The following is a 14,925-nucleotide window of genomic DNA, read 5'->3' as shown; positions in this document are numbered from 1 at the left end:
GTGCCCTTAAACAAATCTTTAAGCTTTGTTGGCCTTAAGGTTTTTTTGTTTTGCATTTTGTTGTATTTTGGCTCTTCTGTGTGTTTAGATGTTTTTGATATGCAAAGGTACTAGTTACTCTTTGGCCATGTGATTCTCTGTTAGGAATATTGTATACTAGAATTATTCATCGTGTTTAAATATCACAAGAATGCAAGTTAAACAAAGAAAAATTTCTAGTCTGTTACAGCAGGAAGACAAGCTAATATATCAGTGGTTGCTTAGAGAAGTAATTATCCAGATTATATTCCTGATTCTTCTTAAATTAGAATAAGAAGCATTTTTGATTAAAAGATAACATTTATTTAGTGTAAACTTTTTTTTTTTTTAAGAAATAACACATTTACGTGGCTCAAAATTCAAAAGGCACATCCCTTATCCAAAATGTTTAGGACCAGAAATGTTAATAACTTTTTCAAATTTTGGTATATTTGCATTATACTTACCCCAAATTTGGAAGTCCAAAATTCTTTCCTTTGAGCATGATGTTCTGGATCTTTGGATTTGGGATTCTCATTCTGTGCAGTGAAAAATATCCTCCTTTCCCTTTTTGCCCATTTACTTAGTTTACTCCTTGAAGAACTTACTTTGGTTTTAAGAGCCAGAGCCAGGGGCAGCACCTGTGGCTCAGTAGGTAGGGTGCTGGCCCCATATACCGAGGGTGGTAGGTTCAAACTCAGCCCTGGCCAACTGCAACAAAAAAAGTAGCCGTGTGTTGTGGCAGACACATAGTCCCAGCTACTCGGGAGGCTGAGGCAGGAGAATTGCCTAGGCCCAGGAGTTGGAGGTTGTTGTGAGCCGTGATGACACAGCACTCTACCGAAGGCAATGTAAAGTAAGACTCTGTCTCTTAAAAACAAAACAAAACAAAAAAAAAACCCAGAGCCAGTGTTGTTTCAGGGGAGAAGTCTAAAGTTATTCACAAAAGCAATGGTATCGCTTATCTTTACTCTTGATTTCTTTTTTTAATTTTATTTATTTAATTTTATTTTTTTATTAAATCATAGCTGTGTACATTAATGCGATCATGGAGCACCATACACTGGTTTTATATACCATTTGACATATTTTCATAACTTTACTCTGATTTCAACAGACATTTGTAGTGAGTGATACAAAAAGAAATGAAGTAGCATAGTAAAGGAAGAGAGAGAGGTAAGCTATCACTGTAAAGTAGCTTGATTATATATCTAGAAACTTTTTTTCTTTTAAATTTTAAGTAATAGGCTAGGCACAGTAGCTCATGCATACAATCATAGCACTCTGGGAGGCTGAGGTGGAACAATCACTTGAAGTTAGGAGTTTGAGACCTGAGCAAAAACAAGATCCCCCAAAATAGAAAAATTAGCCAGGAGTGGTGGTGGCAAGAGCAGTGGTGGCAGGCACCTGAAGTTATAGGTACTCGGGATCTGAGGCAGGAAGATGGCTTGAGCCCAGGAGTTTGAGGTTGCTGTGAGCTGTAATGCTACGGCACTCTACTGAGGGCACATAATGAGACTGTCTTAAAAAAAAAGTAATGAATGGTATGAGCAAAATGACAGAATGAGATAAATCTATCAAATTTTCTATTTCTGTGAAAACAGCTAGAAAATTCATAATTAAAGAAATCTTAATAAAAAATAAAAGAGAAATCTCATTTACACTAGTGGTAAAGGATAATTAGTGTTTGTAAATTAACTTAGTATGGAATACCTGACATCATTTCCAATAAAATTGTAAAATCTTAAAGGAAAAACGTAAATACTCAGAAGAAATGAAACCGCAAGCTCTTTCTTCCTGTGTGGGGAAGAGTCAAGCAAGACGGTAGTAGTTCCAGAGACAGTAAATCACATCAAATGGGAAACCAAGTATAATTTCATTAGGATACAATATGGAACTCAGTAAAGGCAAACTTTATCAGGACAAATGAGTGGCCAGGAAATGTAAAGAGTGTATTTTGAGGGAGAAAGAGCAGGAATAGTGGATTAGCTTTACTAGGATTCAGAGTAAATAATAGTTGCAGATGAATTGATTATTTAGGAAGTCCAGATCAACTGCAAACAATTAGAACTATAATAATAATAGAGTTCAGTAAGATGGCTGGATATGAGTTTAACATTTAAAAATTAGTAGCTTTCCCTTAGTAATGATAAATTACAAACGTGATATTAAAGGCAGACCAATCACGATAGCAAAAAGGTTCATAGGAGACCCAGGAATAAATGTAGGAAATGTGTTAGATCTATATGAAGAAGACTTAAAACTCTGCTAAAAATATTAACAAAGGGGAAGTAAGTGAACATAACATACTCTTTTCCTGTTGAGAAAACATTAAAACGTCAGCACCTCCAGATTACTCTAAAATTAGCAAAAACCCAATTAGAATTCTAGTAAGATTATTTTTATTGTGAAATGTATGTATAGAAAGATGTACAAAACATGCTTATACAGTTTAAAGATACCAATAAAACAAACACCTGTGCATCTGTCACCTAGAACATTACTAGTACATCGGAAGCTCCCAAGTGCTCCTCCCGTCTTCCATTCCCCTCCATCATGGCAATCCTCCTAAGACTGGGTTAATCATTCCTGTGCTTTTCTTTATAATTTTACCATGTGATTTATATCCCTAAATGATACTTTACTTGCTTTTGAAAAGTTGGGTGGCAAGGACAAATGCAGCTGTAAAGGAAAAAATAATTTACCAGTTTTACGTGGAGGGTCCCAAGAGAAGATAAGCCAGCAGAATCTCTGGATCATGGTTTGTCCCTGTGAGTTTACAAGAGCCCCTTCTGGGGAAGTCAGAGGTTGAAGTCATGTGAGTAAGTCTCAGAAAACCTGCTGGCCATAGTCAGGGCATCTGGCTCTGGCTGTCTAGTAGAAACGGACTCCACACTACATTTTCTTTCTTTCTTTTTTTTTCTTTTGAGACAGAATCTCACTTGGTCACCCTGCGTAGAGTACTGTGGTGTCATATCTCACAGCAACCTCAAATCCTGGGCTCAGGCGATCTGATCCTCCTGCCTCAGCCTCCTGAGTAGCTGGGACTATAGGCGCCCGCCACTACACCCCACTAGTTTTTTCTATTTTTAATAGAGACAGGGTCTTACTCTTGCTCAGCCTGGTCTCAAACTCCTGAGCTCAAGCCATCCACCTGCCTTGGCCTTCCACAGTGTTGGAATTATAGGCAGAAGCCACCTGTAGGCACCTGCCCCTACATTACATTTTTTGCTCCTAACCTTGCCATGACCTGCCTCTCTTTGTGAAGAGTAGGTTAAAGCAAAACATTTCAGTGGGGTTAAATGAGTGTTCTCTGCTGATGCAGGCTGCGGAGCACCTGGGAGAACCAGAGGCACTACATACTTTATTTCCATTTTTCTTTTTCCTTATTTTTTTTTTTTTCTTCTTTGGAGACAGAGTCTTGCTTTGTTGACCATGTTAGAATACCCCGGGTTTTATCATAGCTCACAGCAACCTTAAACTCCTGGGCTGGAGTGATCTTCCTGCCTCAGCCTCTCATGTAACTGGGACTACAGGTTTATCCACCACGCCCAGCTACCTTTTTTTTTAAATATGAATAAAGCTATGTTAAGTCTTTTGTGAGCTGTTGTGCCTATTCACACTCTGCTAAAAGCAATGCCTGGATCAAGGAAATTGATATTTCTAATTATGATTCATGTTGCTAGATAACATAGTCACAAAGGCTAGATGCCTCCAGTACTATATAAGCTTGTTTGCGCCTAGCCCCAGTGCTAAAATATGTAATTTAAATTTCTATTCAGACATATATCACATACATTTGAATTTTTATTAATCATGCGTACATTTTCCACATGTGGGTTTACAATGTTCTTTTCCATGTTAACCTTCTATTAATATAATCGAACCACTTGTCCTGTCAACTCTAGATCCTGGTTTATAATATTATATTTCATCTATGCTAAGATGTACATTTTGTCACACTTCAACAGCACTAAAATCAGGAGTGTGTTATAATAAATGACATTTTACAGTTATAATTTATACCATTTTTTTCTGTCAGCACATAAAATAATGGTTTAGCGATATGCAATGAGAAAGTAATTCTCTTTGAGTTTATTATAAAACTTTTTTTCCCAAACTAATTTTTTGTAAACTATCATATTAAATATATAAATATTTATATATTTAATATAAAATATTAAATATAAACAATCCTTTTTACCTCGTCTTGATTAGGAACCTTTAATGTACAGTATATAAAGTTTTAGAGTAAATCCCCAACTCCCTATCACAGTCTGTGAGGCCCAGCATGATCAGGCCCCTTTGCCTCTCTGACCTTACCGTGTAAACATTCACCCTCACTCGCTCTAGCCTTCCTGCTGTTCTCAGACACACGTGCATTTTGGTTTCAGACTTGTGTGCTTGTTTTGTCCACTGGAAAACTCTTGTCTCAGTTCCTTTGCTCTTTAGCTCTTCAAATATCTGGCTTCTTTTCATGTCTTAAGCTCAAATGTTAATGCTCAGAGTGACTTTCCTGGCACTCTGAAGTGATCCCTGTCCCATTATCCTGTTGACTCCTTTAGGGCACTTAGGACAATAGAAAAGATCTTGTTTATTTGCCTCCCTATTCTGCTCACACCCAGAATATAAGCTGGGCGAGAACTTGTTGACTGTGACGTCCTCAGAGTAGAATGGTAATGTGCCTAGCGTGTATTTCATTTTTGTTTTAGAGACAGTGTCTCACCTTGGTTGGAATGCTGTGGCATCATAGCTCACAGCAACCTCAAACTCCTGGGTTCTAATAATCCTCCTGCCTTAGTATTCTCAGTAGCTGGGACTTCAGGTGCCCACCACAATGCCTGATGAATTTGTCTATTTTTAAAAACTTATTATTCTTTTATTGTTTGGTATTCATTAAGGGTACAAAGAATTAGGTTACACTGATTTGCATTTGTTAGATAAAGTCCCTCTTATAATTATGTCCTGCCCCAAGAGGTGTGCCATACACTGTGACCCCCCCCAGCCCCTTCCATCCTCTCTTTTTCCCACTTCCTCATTCTCCTACCCCCGTCCCTTGTATTAGCTCATCTACTGCCTTCATATTAGGAATTTTTTATTTTTAATAGTGACAGAGTCTCACTCTTTTTGAGGTTGGTCTCAAACTCCTGAGTTCAAGCCATCCTTCCGCATTGGCCTCCCGGAGTGCTGAGGTTACAGGATGAGCCACAGTGCCTGGCACCTAGCATCTATTAATAGTAGTCACTCACTAAACATTGGTTGGATAAACATTTAATATGTAGTTGGATTTAGTTTTGATTCTTCATTTTGTTCTACTGAGTTGCAGTTTTCTTTGTTCGTTAGTTTTGCTGTTTTATTTATGGTTGTTAGTATACGTAGTTTCACATACCTTGTAAGGCCAATTAGACCCCTTGCGTTCAGTTCTTTTCCAATACTTTCTCTTATATTTTAGTCACTTGTTCATCTTCTCTCTCTCTCTCTTTTTTTTTTTAAGACAGAGTCTCACTTTGCCTCCTTTGGTAATGTACCATGGTGTCGTAGCTCACAGCAAGCTTAGACTCCTGGGCTCAAGGGATTCTCTTGCCTCAGCTTCCCAAGTAGCTGGGACTACAGGCGACTGCCACAATGCCCGGCTGTTTTTAGATATGGGGTCTCACTCTTGCTCAAGCTGGTCTCGAACCTTTGAGCTCAGGGCAATCCACCCACCTCAGCCTCCCAGAGTGCTAGGATTACAGGCTTGACCACCACACCCAGCCTCATATATATATTCCTGAATAATTATATAGGTCCCCAAAAGTCCCTATTGGATGTATAATTAGAAATGGACAAGAAGTCTATAAGGTGCCAACCTTTAAAAGTATGATCTTATCTGCAGCCATTTCTCACATAGAAGATGTCAAACCCAGACTCATTCTTTTTGTATGTGGGTTTGTGATCTTGCCATTTCATGCAGGTAGTACCCAAGTTACAAACGAGATAGGTTCTGTGGGTTTGTTCTCAGGTTAAGTTTGTATGGAAGTTGGAGCAGGTGCATTTACCTGTCACCTGTAGTGGCCTCTGTCTGTTAAATGCCAGTTGTCCATCAGATGGCATCTGTGACTTGGGGATGCCTAATACCAAGTATCTAGATTTCTAGAGACAGACACGCTCCTGTTTCTTTATAATCTTATAACTTTCTTCACCATCTGAGCTACATCTAGCTTCATCTTTATTCTTAACACCCTTTAATTATTTTGTACATGTGACATTTTGGTCCTGGTTTCAGCACACTAGGACATGCCCCAGCTTCCTCGCCTTGCTGTGTTTTCTCAGAATAGCAAGTTCCTGGCTGCCACATTGTAACGGCTCCTGTGGTCTCTGCTGAGCTGTGGCTTACAGGGTCTCCCTGCTGTGCCATAGGTGTCTGCAGAGTTCATTGCATTCCTGATGCCAGCAGGGACAGAAACTCCAGTGACTGTAGCTATTTCTTTGTTTCCAAACATTTCTTTTTCTTGCTGCTCTTGTCATTTCTTTGCCCTCTGTAGTCTCCTGGCTGACGCACCCGTGTACCCATTGCTTTCAGGGCTGGTGGGGTACAGATCTGGCTGAAACTTGTGCTCAGTCCTCTCAGTCTCCCAGAGCTCTTCTTTCTATCTCAACTTCTGCTTCTGTATTCGAATGGAAGCAAGATCTGATCCACAGTTTTCTTTTCCTATTTCAAGATTGTGATTTTTCTTCTGTTTCTAGATTTAGATGTCCCCTGCTCCCTGGTTCTGGTGTGATGAGGCTTTTTATAGTTTATTTTTTACATCTAGCTCAGACCTTTATTTCTGTCTTGAGTGACTTCTGCTTCTGGTATCTGTCATTCTTTGTGTCTATGTCTGTCTGCACCATTTCCAGGTGAATTTCATCTCTCCTCCTTTATCAGAAAGAAGAAGAATATTCTTCATTTTTGTATTTCTCACTGTTGTATTTAGTTCCTGTCTTCTCACCTCACCATGAAGAAGCTTATTCTTTTCCCACCTGAGCCTGCAGTGTCTTCAGGTTGGTCTCTGTCCATTAATGTGCTCTTTGCTTTGTTCCATCCCCTATGTCTTGGACCTTCATTGTCTGACTTCTTTTGTCTTTCACCGAAAACTTCATTGTCTGACTTCTTTTGTCTTTCACCAAAAAGAAAGATTGTGATCTTTAATAACATTGTTTTAAGTCTTTGGGAAAAACAGTTATTACCCCGCTGCTCTATTTTATTTCCTCTCTCTGGGATGTCTTTTCTAGGGATAGTCCATCTTGTCTGTATCACTACTGTATCTGAGAACTCAATCTTTTTTTTTTTTATTGTTGGGGATTCATTGAGGGTACAATAAGCCAGGTTACACTGATTGCATTTGTTAGGTAAAGTCCCTCTTTGAGAACTCAATCTTAATTTCATTAGCCATCATTAATGAAAACAGTCCCTGTCACAAGTGCTGGTACCAAGTATGGTCTGCCTCTCCTCGTGCTCTGGGTGCCATAGTGCAGAGTGAAGACTTTGGGGTGGTGCCTCACTTGCTGCATGTAACAGTGGTAGTTGCTATAGACAGAATTGTTCCTGCCTGTGCAGCACCCAGGGCATCTGCCATCACTTTTATAGTTTATTTTTTACATCTAGCTCATTAATATCTGTAATTTTTTTTATGTCTGCACTGAGATGGGTAACTTTATTTTTTCCCTCAAAAGATAAGCATTTGAACATTATTTGTTACTTATCTTTTTCCTACCAATTAAAAATATCACCTTTATCAAAAATGACATTTTCTTAAAATACTTATGTTTCAATAATTTATATTCTGCCCTGCTGATCTGTACTTTTTTTCTACACTATTGGAAGTTTAGAAAGATCTATACTTTATTTCTGTCATAGTATTATGCTACTTAAATTACAAGAGCTTTATAACAAATTCAGATACCTAGAAAGGCAGTCTTTCTTTATTGTCATTGTTTTTCCAAATTTTCTCGGCAGAGTATTCTTTCACAGTTTATATTCTGTAAGAACGTTAGACTTTGTCAGGTTTCTTTTTTTTAAATCCTGCTGGGGGCTTCTCTACTTCTAAATTCATGTCTTCCTTTAAAACTACAGAAAGTGAATTAAAAAAAAAACCAAACACAGACACATACACCCAAGGACAGAGAGATAGGTAAAGAGACAATATTAATGAATTTTTTGAAAGCTGGAAAGAATATGCATGTTAGTTGACTTGGCAGACCCAAGGGGGCCACAGCCCAGCCCAGCACTAGGGCAGCGCAGCCAATTCAGTATGTTCTGGGAGCACGGGGCTAGCAGCAGAGAGCTCACGGGAAAGGTATGGGTACACAGGGGAGCTAAGAGCCAGGGAGACCCCTAAGTCTCTTCCCTGACTCTAGTTCTTTGAGAATTACCCTTTCCCCAGTGTAAGACGAGAGGCAGTCTCTGCAGAGGGTGAAAGAGAACATCTCTCAGGCATGAAAGTCAGGGAGAGAAAATGAAGGTTTTCATTCTGACTTAGTAGCCCTTTTACCTACTCACCTTCCACATTCCTGACAGCTAGTCTTTTATTCTCCAAGCAGGATGTTGTAAGATTTTACTGAGGAATCTGACCTATCTAAGGAGAAAGAAATTTTAAAAGCTGGGAGTTAGGGGAAGGGGCATAGTGGCCCTCAAGTAGCCATGATTGTAGAGCTTCTGGTCAGCCTTTGATTCTTGTGAATGAAAAACCAAAGATTATCAGACATCTGAGGAAAACCTCTAACATAAGAGGTAAAAAGCAACTTGGAAGAAATGGAGCCCATACAAAGAAAGGAAAACAGGAAAAAAAAAGAACAAACAAAAAATCCTTAAGCTACAGAGAAGTAAGACAAAATCATGTAAAGTAAAAAAATGTAGATTTCAAAACCTGAGAGGAAATGGAAACAAACTAAAATCTACCTGAAGAGTGAGGCCCTGTCAATAAAAAAATGAAAGAAACAGAACCACCCCAGTTGGCATATTGGAAGATCAAGTTGAATAACTTGCAGAGTGGGCAGAGATGGAAAATGGGAGAGAAAATATAAGAAAATAAGAAAGAGGTCCACTACTTAAATATAAGCAACTTCAGAAAGATTGATTGGGAATGTGGAAAGGAAGAAATTCTCAAAATAATTTGAAAAAATTTCCCAGAACTGAAGGAGTTGGGCCTTAGGATTATAAGGGCTCACAAGGTACCCAGACCCATATTGAACTACATTATCCTTACAGTGAAGTATTCTCCATGTAAAGATTAATGATTAGCACTGTTATTAAATTATTGTATACTTCTTAGCATATGTTTTGTAAGTATTTCTGTAAGATGTATGTCTAGGAGCAGAATTGCTAGGCCCTAGACTATTAATACGTAATGTCAAATAGTTTTCTAAATTGCTTAGTGTCTAGCAGAATACTGTAAGCACTGCTACCAGTCCCAGGATCCCAGGATCCAAATACTTCTGCACATGACATCGCAGTAGGTTAGAGTCACCATGGAAAACACAAGGTAGTCAAACACTGGATGGAGCAAAGACTTATGTAGAGAAGAGACTGAAGAAGATCCATTGCATTATGAGGATTGATTCCTCAGGGATTGTGGGTTTGTCTCCCTCACAATTGTCAGAGCAGTGCAGTTTGCCCACACACTCCCATCATGGGAGGATCACTCTCAGGCCTCAAGAAAGATGTATGTTTATGCAGCGCTGAGCAAATGATGGCATAGCTGACCTTGAGATCATTGAAATGGGGTTATTCTCTGAGGGAGAAATCAGAAAGTTGGCTGGGCATGGTGGCACATGTCTGTAGTCTCAGCTACTGGGAAGGCTGAAACAGGAGGATGGCTGAGCCCAGGAGTTTAAGGCTATAGTTCCCTGTGACTGCCTGTGAATAGCCAGTGCAGTCCAGCCTGGGCAACAGAGTAAGAATTCTTGTCTCTTGTTTTTTTGAGACAGAGACAGACACTCTGTTGCCCAGTCTAGAGTGCTGGGCACTCTACCGCACAGCAACCTTGATATTAGCAGAGATGGGGTCTGGCTCTTGCTCAGGCTGGTCTTGAACTTTTGAGCTCAAGTGATCCTCCTGCTTCAGCCTCCCAGAGTGCTGGGATTACCAGGTATGAGCTACCTGCACCCAGCTTCCTGTCTGTTAAAGAGAGAAAAGTTGGCGGCATCTGTGGCTCAGTGAGTAGGGTGCTGGCCTCATATACCAAGGTTCAAACCTGGCCCTGGCCAAACTGCAACAACAACGAAAAGCAAATAAATAAAAGTCTTTTTTTTTTTTTTTTTTTGGCCAGGGCCGGGTTTGAACCCACTACCTCTAGCATATGGGGTCGGTGCCCTACTCCTTTGAGCCACAGGTGCCGCCCCATAAATAAAAGTCTTTAAAAAAAAAAGGAGAGAAAAGTTAAGGATAGATACCTGGATGGTAGTTACATAGTATGTTCATTCTGAAAATTTATTAAGCTGTGCAGTTATCATTTGTACACTTTCATATTTTATTAAAAAGTTTAAAAGTTGTGAACATATACATTAAGTTGATTCATGGAAAGATGTTTCGAAGTTATTGTTAATGAAATTAATAAGATAAAACTGTTAACACTAATGAAAAAAAATTCTTTTTTTTTTTTTTTTTTTTGAGACAGAGTCTTACTATGTCACCCTCGGTAAAGTGCCATGGCATCATAGCTCACAGCAACCTCCAGCTCTTGGGCTTAAGCGATTCCTTTGCCTCAGCCTCCCAAGTAGCTGGGACTATAGGCCATCACGCCCAGCTATTTTTTTGTGGCAGGTGTTTAGCTGGCCCAGGCAGGTTTGAACCTGCCACCCTCGGTGTATGTAGCTGGTGCTGTAACCACTGTACTATGGGCACTGAGCCATGAAAATTTTCTTCAACATGTGTACATTGTGGCTTGGGGAAAAGACAGTATTGTAAGTAGTTGTATTTTCTTAAACTTGTATGTATGTTAGCATCTTATAAAGGGGGGAAGAGCCATGTGTGTCTGCTGGTTGTGTTGCTATTCTAAAAACAAGGTTTTCTTGTCCAACTTGTCCCCACTAAATTGGAATATGTAGAGTGATCAGCAAATGCTAGGATAAAAGGAGGGCCTTGGTGTTGAGGGGAAGATAGTATCGTGACTGTCCTCTTCAGGTGTGAATTGATGAAGCTGTGAATATGTTTCTGTTTCTCATATCTATTTCTCCTTGTCTCCTAGGTGTTTGTGGAGACCCTGGACAAATGTTTCGAAAATGTGTGTGAATTGGATTTAATCTTTCATATGGATAAGGTACATTCTCTCCTCAGCCACGCTTACTTGAGAACTAAGAGCCCAGGGCATCTCTAAACCATCTCTGCACCTTCGTGTTCTTTCTTCTAGTTTTTACTGTGAGATAGTCCTACAGTCTATTTTATTTAATAAATTCAGTTTAATAGTTTATTTATTTTTTCTTTTTTGCTAAGATCTATTAACAGTTTAACATGCATAAGATTAATACTGGGCCTGCATCATGGTTCATCTGTTTACAGAGAGATTTCTTGGTATAGGATGGTGATATATCACTGGCTATCTGACCAAAGGTGAGATAAATGGTTTTATGGTGTTTATAAGATGAAGCTTGCAAATAATCGTAACATACTACTGGTTTGAGATAGCAGTAAAATTTATCTTTCCTAAAGAATAATACTGTGACTAAGACTTCTGAGGCATAATTTGAGGCCAGGCTAGCAGAGGCAGAATTAAGGTAATCTCAAGTACGTTTGTCACATTTGTTTTGCTAGCATAACTGTGGCATGGCATGTGTCTTCACATGTTACCAAATTGAACATAGGAGAAGTTAACTCTAACCCTAACTGCATGTATATTTCATTCACCTGGGTGGGTGCTCTCCCCAGTGTTCTGACTATAGGCTGCTGTGTCTTGGGGTTACTTGATCCAGCTGATGGTTCACTATGATTGGCCCTTGGAGGGAGATAACAATTTTTAGGAGGCGGCTACTAGTTACTGAGCCATGATCCTTTATTTATCTTTTTGTCTTAATGAGCTAGGAGTATTTAGATCTGTTGTTGCTGGCATCACTACAATATGTAGAGAATTTTTTGTCATTTTCCTATAGGACCTTCGATCTCAGTTGACTACCAAGGTTTGCAGATGCCACTTTACAAGCTGAGAGCATTCTTAATTTTGGACAGTGGGATGGACTGAGGTTTTCTGACTCACCATCCGGCTTGGTTCTGCGGCTCCCTTAGCAGCTGGTGTGGGAGAGCCGTGGAGCCTCCTTCCTGGAGGCTTGGGCCTTACCAGGCCCCCCGTACTCACGGACACTGTTGAGTCACCCTCCTTCTCGTAGGAGAGGGCCTTGGAAACTCCAGAGACTGCTTACTGCCCTCTCTAAACATTTAGATGTGTTAAAGGTGTTATGTCTTATGACTTCTGTCCAGCAGAGCCATAGTTCAAATTTAGTTCCCTTTTGTACTTAGTGGGGAAAAAGGTTAGTATTATTGAATAGACGTGAAACTATGAGGGGAATGGAGGCCCTTATTGTTACTATTTAATTTTTATTTTTATGCTGTTTTTTTTTTTTTGTTTTTTTTTTTTGAGAGAGTCTTACTCTGTCACCCTGGCTAGAGTGCCGTGGCCTCAGCCTAGCTCATAGCAACCTCAAACTCCTGGGCTGAAATGATTCTCCTGCCTCAGCTTCCTAATTAGCTCGGACTATAGCTACCTGCTGCCATGCCGGCTGATTTCTCTATTTTTAGTACAGACAGGGTCTCGCTCTTGCTCAGGCTGGTCTTGAATTCCAGAGTTCAAACAGTCCTCCCAGAGTGCTGGGATTACAGGCATGAGCCACCACTCCTGGCCTGTTACTTTAAAACAATGTTTTTTTATTGTGAAATACAAGGTGTTACCTTTGGGGTTTCTTTGCAGATGCCACCTGTTGCTCGACAGGCTGGAGACAAATTTCTCAACATCTCAGAACGTAGATTCAGGGACAGATTTTACTGGGAAGAGGGGAATTTTCTAAGCAAGAGAAGGGAAGGCACAGGTCTCTTATCCTCCATCGTCCCCATGGAGAGGTGTATCAGGGCTGGTCTCTGCTGGAGTGACTCTCCTTGCCAACCTCCCCTGTGCTGTATTGGGTTTTTTTGGAGATGAAGTCTCACTCTCTGCCCTGGCTAGAGTTGCTATGGCGTCATAGCTCATAGCAACCTTAAGCTCTTGGGCTTGAGCAACCCTCCTGTCTCAGCTTCCCAAATAGCAGGGCCCCGATGCTCTTTTTATCAGGTATCTGTGATGGAGCCTTACCAGTGAAGAGATGCACAGAGTGCTTGGACACCAGGCATCTGTATTTGAGTGATAGCTGTTTATAGAAATTGTCTGGAAATGCCAGCTGCCCAATAGCTGAAAACTTGGGGGCCTGTGGGGCAATCCAACTGGAAGAGACAGTGGCAGGTCCTGTAGTACTTGAGTGCAGCCTCTCACTAGGCGATGGGGAGGCCTCTCTTAGCCCTTCTAGCTCATTGTCTAGGCAACCCAACTGTGCTTCCCAGGTGACTTTCAGAATTGTAACATACATTCTTTTGTGTCTTACCTTCTTTGCTTGGTATCGTTTGTGAGAATCATTCCTTTTGTGTATGTAGCTGTAGGTGGTTTAATTTCATTGTTGCATAGCGTTCTATTATGTGACTAATGGGTTTTGCTTATTTTGAGTCTGGGGCCATTATGAAACACACCACCATGAATATTCATAAAAATGTATGCTGTTGTACATCTTTTTACATTCTCTTAAAACATCTGCTTCTCTTAATGGTAGAATTTCTAGGCAATAGATATGGGCCCTCTAGGAAAGAGAAGAAGGGGAAGCCCAAAGGTACCAGCAACACTGGCAAAAATAGGTCCGAGGCTTGAGGCCCAGTGCAGATCCTGACTGTGGGCCACGGTATCTGTCACTTTATTAGATTATGCCAGACTTTCCCAGATTGCTTGTATTAATTTGTATTTCCATAATGGGGAGGGGGTGTTCCCACTGCTCCATGTGCTCACCAAAAATGGATATTCCATTGTGGTAATACTGTTAATCAAGTATTTCTGGTTCTCTCCCCTTCAGGGCACATGGTAGAACTGTACTTCTGTGCCCTCTTGAAGTTGAGTGTAGTTATGGGGCTTGCTTTAGCTAATGGGATGAGGGTAGAAGTGACACGATCACTTCTAGGCTAAACTTTAGGAGTTCATACATTGATCTCTTTTTCTGCTTTGGCATTTGTGGATACTGGATGCAGAGCCCAGTCCATAACTGAAGGCAAGGTAAAGCGGAGCCCCCAGGGGTACCTGCAGTTGGCACATGTACAGCTGAGAGAGAAATAGACCACCGTTTGTTTAATCCGTTTGTTTAATCCATAAAATACTGGAATTGTTACTGTAGCTTAACCAAGCCTGTCCTGACTGACAGGTAGGTGGTGGTATTTCATTATGATTCTAATTGGCATTTATTGGATTATTCACAAAGGTGAGCCTCCTTTCTTATGTTTATCGGCCATTGGAAGGTGCTCTCTTGTGAAGTGCTTTTTAAGTGGCCTGTGTTCATTTTTCTGTTAGGTTGTCTACCTGTATTTTGAAAATTTATTTGTAGGGTGGCACCTGTGTCTCAGTGGGTAGGGTGCTGGCCCCATATACTGAGGGTGGTGGGTTCAAATCTGGCCTGGGCCAAATTGCAACAAAAAAATAGCCGGGCGTTGCAGTGGGCACCTGTAGTCCCAGCTACTCAGGAGACTACTCCTGAGCCCAGGAGTTGGAGGTTGCTGTGAGCTGTGTGATGACACGGCACTCTACCGAGGGCGATAAAGTGAGACTCTGTCTCTACCAAAAAACAAAAATAATTTCTTTGTAGAAATTCTTCATATGTTTTCAAAACAAGTGC

The 14,925-nt window shown here is 40.4% G+C and overlaps 1 protein-coding gene across 1 annotated transcript in view; it reads left to right on the top strand.

Moving 5' to 3' along the window:
- AP3S2 (adaptor related protein complex 3 subunit sigma 2) overlaps window positions 1-14,925 on the top strand; it is a 60,999-nt gene that overhangs the window by 13,488 nt on the left and 32,586 nt on the right. The window contains exon 4 of the mRNA XM_053581879.1: window positions 11,226-11,297. Coding sequence (XP_053437854.1) covers window positions 11,226-11,297 — 72 coding nt within the window. The remainder of the gene's footprint in view (window positions 1-11,225; window positions 11,298-14,925) is intronic.

Source organism: Nycticebus coucang, chromosome 2 (genome assembly GCF_027406575.1).
Source record: "Nycticebus coucang isolate mNycCou1 chromosome 2, mNycCou1.pri, whole genome shotgun sequence".
Taxonomy (NCBI): domain Eukaryota; kingdom Metazoa; phylum Chordata; class Mammalia; order Primates; family Lorisidae; genus Nycticebus; species Nycticebus coucang.
This window is presented reverse-complemented; position numbering and strand designations above follow the sequence as displayed.